Raw genomic sequence first — 6,060 nt, 5'->3', positions numbered from 1 at the left:
TTTCGCCTCCCCAGAGACTTTTCGACCTCTCCAAGAGACTTTTCTCCTCCTCTTCAGAAGCTTCAGCCTCTCCAGAGACTTTTCTTCCCTCCAGCTACTTCCCCCTCCCCCTACCGGCTGCAGTCATCCCAGCCATAGGGACTGACCCTTGTTGCCTCCATCTTCCCCAGCAGCAGCTGCCTTGGTGGTAGTTGTCATTGGAAAGTACTGAGTCGGTGACTGGTGACTGAGTGAGTGTTATCCGTCCTCTGCGGCCACTGCCCTTCCTTTCGGTCCCGCGCTCTCGGGTCCCCTCTGGTTGGTTAGGTCTAGTCGGGTCCCTGTGCCAGGTGGCTGCTCTCCAAGCCACCCTAACCCTTCTCCTCCTCCTTGGTCCCCGCCGCCCCTGTCACCTGAGCGGCCATCCCATCCATCGCCCCGCCCCCATCCCATCTCCCTCACCTGGGCCCAGGTCGAGGTCGAGGCCTGGGCTCTCCCCTTGGTTTCCCGGCCTGAATCAGAGCCACAACCACCAGGCACCATTCCCCCTCCCCGCCGCCGCCGCCCTCCCCCACCCCTTGGACACTACAGGTATGGCGACGCCCGTGTCCCCCGAAGATTGGGAGGTCTCCGATTTCGAATTGGCCTCCAGCACCTCCGGCACGTCCGTCACACTCTCCTCCACCTCGTTGGTCTCCGTGGAATCCAGGTGCACGGACGAGGAGGAAGAGGAAGAGGGCATGCTGAAGTGGGGCTATTTGAGCGAGCGGATGACCATGGAGAGCGAGTTCCAGGTGTGGGAAGCCACCAGGGGATGGCACCAAGCCTTCCTCGAGGTGTCCGACCGCTGCTACGACTACACCTCCCAGGTGGGTCGGTCCCTGGAGAACAGATCCCGCAACCGCTACGCGAACGTGAGCCCCTACGACCACAGCAGGATGCGCCTGAAGATCGCCACCCCCGCCCCCGGCGGAGACTTCTACCCAGGCCTTGGCTTGGCTTTGGCCGAGGATTCTTGCTCTTTCTCCTCCGCGTTCTTGGGAGGGGGCCAAGGAGGAGGAGAAGGCGAGGACGAGCAGAACAATTACATCAACGCCAGCTTCGTGATGGTGGAGGAGGCCCAGCGGAAATATATCCTGACGCGGGGGCCGCTGCCCAACAAGTGCAGCCACTTCTGGCTCATGGTGTGGCAGCAGAACAGCAGGGCCGTGATCATGCTCAACCACTTGGTGGAGAACAACAACACCAAGTGCTCCCAGTACTGGCCCCTCTGCCAGGGCCAGACCCTCCTCTTCAAGGAGATGGGCATCAGCGTGTGCATGCTGAAGGAGGAGGTGAGGATCTCCTTCACGGTCCACTTCCTGAGGCTGAAGAGCACAATGATGAGGGAGGTCAGGTCCGTCTTCCACTTCCACTACACAGGCAGGGCCGACTTCGGGGTGCCTAAAGCACTTGCTTCCTTCCTGTCCTTCCTTTTCATGGTGAGGGAGTCGGGCTGCCTCAATGATGAGCAGGGGCCCGCGGTCATCCACTGCAGTGCTGGCATCGGGCGGTCAGGCATCTTTGCTTTAGTCAATACCTGCCTGGTCCTGATGGAGAAGAGAGAGGACCCCTTTTGCCTGAACATCAGACAAGTATTGGTGAACCTGAGAAAGTACCGGATGGGACTTATCCAGACCCCAAAACAGCTAAGATTCTTCTACATGGCTGTCATCAAAGGGGTAAAATTCCTCATGGCAGATGAAAATTTCAAGAAAAAGTGGAAAGCACTTAGCAATGTAAGACCAGGGCCCAGCTATGATGAGTCACTATCTCAAACACATACAGAATTCGAGGATACAGTAGAAAGAGATGCAGGTTTTTCAGATCTAGCAACGAGAACACCAAATAGTGGAGGAAGGGAGCAGTGAAGGTACTCAAAAACGACTTAAAGAAGACAAAAAAGGTACTGCAGAATAGAGAAAAGACAAGTGAGACTGAACTTAAAAGAAAAAGGCTAAATCCTCAGAACATGTGAGGCCAAGTAAGACTGATTTTGAAAAAAAGACTCAATATCCAAGACTAGTGAATATTTTTTTTCCCAAGTGAAACAATATATTTTATTTTTTATTTTTTTCTGTTTAGAATTTTATTTTCCAAATTACATGTAAAAACAAAGTTGACATCAACTTTTTAAAACTTTGTGTTTCAACTTCTCTTCCTCCCTCCCTTCCCAGCCTCCAGCCCCAAGAACTCAGGCAATTAAATTTAAGTTATACATGAGTAGTCATGGAAAACATCTCCACATTAGCTAGGTTGGGAGAGAAAACAGATAAAAACAAAACTTCAGGTTAAGGAACTGTCAAAAAATTATGCTTCAATTTGTTTTCAGATGCCATCAGTTCTTTCTCTGTTAGATGGATTACAGTTTTCATAAGTCAACTAGTGAATATTTTATGAGTATTAGTTCTGAACCATTGATATTCAAAAGCAAGACCTGAAGCCTTTCTCTGAGGTATAAAGAATGTCTCACAGTTATCAGTTTCCAACATTAATTTTATACCATGAGCACCTATTAGCCAAAGCCTCTAATTTGATATTTTAAGAATGTTTAGATGCTGATAAGATTTTTAAGTTTGCAAAGACTATACATTTGATTAGTTTTTAAATGCTTTTAAGAAATTTAGAAATGTTTAAGAGAAACAAGAGTAGACTACTTTGTGCTGTGTTCTTATTGTATTTTAATGTGTTTTGGCAGAATTGAAAGTTTTCAGTTAAAAAAAGGTTAATTTCATTAGAACAATGCTTAGATAGAATAATACTAAAAGTGGTGGTTCTGGGCCACCCTCTTCCTGTACTTAATGTAACCCAAAGATAGCCTATAGTTTCTTTGTAAGTTAATCAGTAAATATACAAGTCTATGTGTAACTTAAGTCCTTGTCCACTGCAATTTAAATTCATTTCCTATTGATCTGTCCTCAATGAATACCTCAGTTTCACTAAATACTGAGCTACTGTTACTAAGACCACAGCTTCTCCTTAGCTTTCTCTTATATGGAATATGTAACTATACTCCTTACCTTGTAAGACTCATTTCCAATCCCTTTAATAATTTGTGTTCTCCACAGCACCCATTCTATATCTTGCTTAACTTGCAAAACCCCAAAATAGACCAAAGCCCCAAGGATAGGAGGAGGATTACCTTGAAGATCCTGTAAGAAAGAAAATCCTGCTGGCATTTCCTGAGGTTAACAAAAATTCTAGTTTATGATTCTAGGGGACAGCAATACATATTTACCACTTATTTGATAAGTGCTGTGATTTATAAAGCCTTGAAAAGCTCCAGTTAATAAATCTCAGGTCTGTTGAAATAATTTAAGAAAAGCAGTCACTATCTTTTAACAAATCTAATATTAAATGTTAATTACCAATCTATTCATATCCATCTAGTAAACTGCTTATAAACCTGTGTTTATAAGGGACTAGGCCTGTGATTTCCTTGGTTATAAGAAAATCCCAGAAGATGAAATTTCCTGTGTCATTATAGGCTGGCACATTCTCTTTGATTAGAGATTTGTCTTAGAGAGTTGTTTAGAGCAAAGGCGTCAAACATGTCATCCACAACACTCTGGAGTATGATTCAAACCATATGAAAATGTAATTAGGAAATAGTTAACAAAATAAATAAAAATATAATAAAACAGTAAGAATGTACGTGGTTTTCTAAGTCAATATGCGACCTCATGGGGATCCCTACATATGACTTAGCAGCTCCTCTTTCTATTTAAATTTGACACTGATCTAGAGCACTGAGGGTAAGCAACTTGCACATAGCCAGTACTTATCAGAGAAAAGACTTGGACCCAGGAATGCAGGAATCTGTCATCAGGGCTCTAAACACAACTCAATACTTCCTCTCTGAGTTTACATATAACAGGTTTGATCTCAGCTCATGGTCCCACCCAGGATTGAGGGGAAAAAGGAGGGAAAAGACCTCTGGCTCCCAGAGTTGTTCAGTATTCTGATATCAAATAAGAGAGACTTTAACTCCACCAAAAATATAAAAGAATAACACCCAAGCCAATAAAAAGTAAAGACAACTGGGGGCAGCTAGGTGGAGCAGTAGATAAAGCACCGGCCCTGGATTCAGGAGGACCTGATTTCAAATCTGACCTCAGACCCTTCACACTTACTAGCTGTGTGACCCTGGGCAAGTCACTTAACCCTCATTGCCCTGGAAAAAAAAAGAAAACAAGAAAAAGTAAAGACAACTTTCTTTCATTCTCTGTTAGGCTTTTACCTCACCAGGAACCTATCTAGTCCTCTAGTTATAGTATTTCTTTGAGTGTGCCCCTCCCTTCATGGGGAGAGCACACAGACCTGCTAGCTTTGAAGAACTGATTCAGTACTCTGCATATTTTCTTTAGTTAAGACCTTAGGTTTAGTTTTTTTTTTTAAAGAAGAAACATTTGTCACTGGTGTAGCGTCCTAATGCCATAATGAAACAAAATCTGAATATTCCATAGTCTTTCATACTGGACTGAGAAGACAAACGAGGGTCATATAGAATTGGAAGATAAATTAGGGTAACACAAAGTTGGGAGACAAATGAGGGTAGTATAGAGTTAGGTGTGGTTGGAACCTTATCAGAACAAGTAAAACTATATGATGACATCAGGTTGAACTGGAACAAAGTTACCTGTGGGAAAGAAAATTTCTCATAGTCCTCCAGGGTAGCAATGTCCAGCCTACCCACACCCATTTGCTATAGTGAAAAGGTCTCTAGATGTACAACAAAGGTCTGTACCTAGCATCCTGATTCCACACTAAAAAAGAAATCTAACTAGTTTTTTCTCTTGAAATTGAAGGTTTTCAATTTAGTGAAAGTTAGACAATTTATCAGTTTTTTTTTTTAGTGAGGCAATTGGGGTTAAGTGACTTGCCCAGGGCCACACAGCTAGTAAGTGTTAAGTGTCTGAGGCCGGATTTGAACTCAGGTACTCCTGACTCCAGGGCCGGTGCTCTATCCACTGTGCCACCTAGCTGCCCCCAATTTATCATTTTTAAAGTCTTAATTCAACAAAAATTTAAGTACTGACTGTATACAAAGCATTATGCTAGGCACTGAAGAAGAAAATAAAAAATAAAATAAAAGTGCCCCCAAGGAAGTTACCTTCTAATGGGGGGAGACTGTGGGATGTACTACATGCACAAAAGTGAGTATAAAACAAGACAGGGAGACAGTCTACTAATTTCTGATGTTTAAAATGCTGATGGAAATTAATAACATTTGTATAATGTGATCAATTTAGCCTACTTATACAACACCAGGAAGGTGCCAATTATCTGGGGTCCATGGTTAACCTGGGGTCTTAACCTGTGGATCTACTTCAGGTAGTCCATGAACTTGTATGGGAAAACAATTGCATTTTTATTTTCACTAATCTTTTTTCTCATTTGTTTCCATTGTAATTCTATTTTATTTTATGCATTTAAAACATGATTCTGATAAGGGGGTCCATAGGCTTCTCCAAGCTGCTAAAGCAGGGGTTTGGGGGGTATGACACAAAAAGGTGAAGAGCACCCATTACAGATGTACTATAAGTTTAAAGAGATTGACTAGATATTTTGGAATCTTGATGACCCAGCTGAGGGTTTCACAGAACTAATGAGTATTTATTATTTAACCATTAAGTCTATTATAGATAATAAAATGTTTCAGAATGATTAGCTTATTGTATCTCTGTGTATAGTGGAGGGGGGAAAGAAGTAATATATCAATTTCATTTTCTAAGTATTCTGTATACTTTTTTTTCTTTTTTCTTTTTTTTCAGGGCAATGGGGGTTAAGTGTCTGAGGCTGGGTTTGAACTCAGCTCTTCCTGAATCCAAGGCTGGTGCCTTATCCACTGCACCACCTAGCTGCCCCCTATTCTGTATAATTTTTAAGCCATGTTTTTTCCTATTATTTTTATCATACTTTGCATCTCATTCCACACTAGTATCTTACTCAAGATACTCAAGCTCAAGAGCAAACTGTTCCTAAGCAAACAATATGCTAGCTTAACCGACTGCAAGACAGGAAAATTCACTGAAGAAAATA

The 6,060-nt window shown here is 42.8% G+C and overlaps 1 protein-coding gene across 1 annotated transcript; it reads left to right on the top strand.

Annotated features, from left to right (window-relative positions):
* The first annotated feature begins 572 nt into the window (after window positions 1-572).
* On the top strand, window positions 573-1,889 carry LOC122733877 (tyrosine-protein phosphatase non-receptor type 2-like). Its single transcript, XM_043974600.1, has 2 exons — window positions 573-921; window positions 1,042-1,889. Exons 1-2 carry the CDS (start codon window positions 573-575, stop codon window positions 1,887-1,889), a joined length of 1,197 nt encoding a protein of 398 aa, XP_043830535.1.
* Window positions 1,890-6,060: the final 4,171 nt, after the last annotated feature.

Source organism: Dromiciops gliroides, chromosome X, assembly GCF_019393635.1.
Source record: "Dromiciops gliroides isolate mDroGli1 chromosome X, mDroGli1.pri, whole genome shotgun sequence".
Taxonomy (NCBI): domain Eukaryota; kingdom Metazoa; phylum Chordata; class Mammalia; order Microbiotheria; family Microbiotheriidae; genus Dromiciops; species Dromiciops gliroides.
This window is presented reverse-complemented; position numbering and strand designations above follow the sequence as displayed.

Coding starts and splice junctions, on each gene's coding strand:
- LOC122733877 (XM_043974600.1), top strand. CDS start 573: ATGGCGACGCCCGTGTCCCCCGAAGATTGGGAGGTCTCCGATTTCGAA. Junction 922..1,041: donor CTACGACCACAGCAGGATGC/GCCTGAAGATCG, acceptor AAGGAGGAGGAG/AAGGCGAGGACGAGCAGAAC.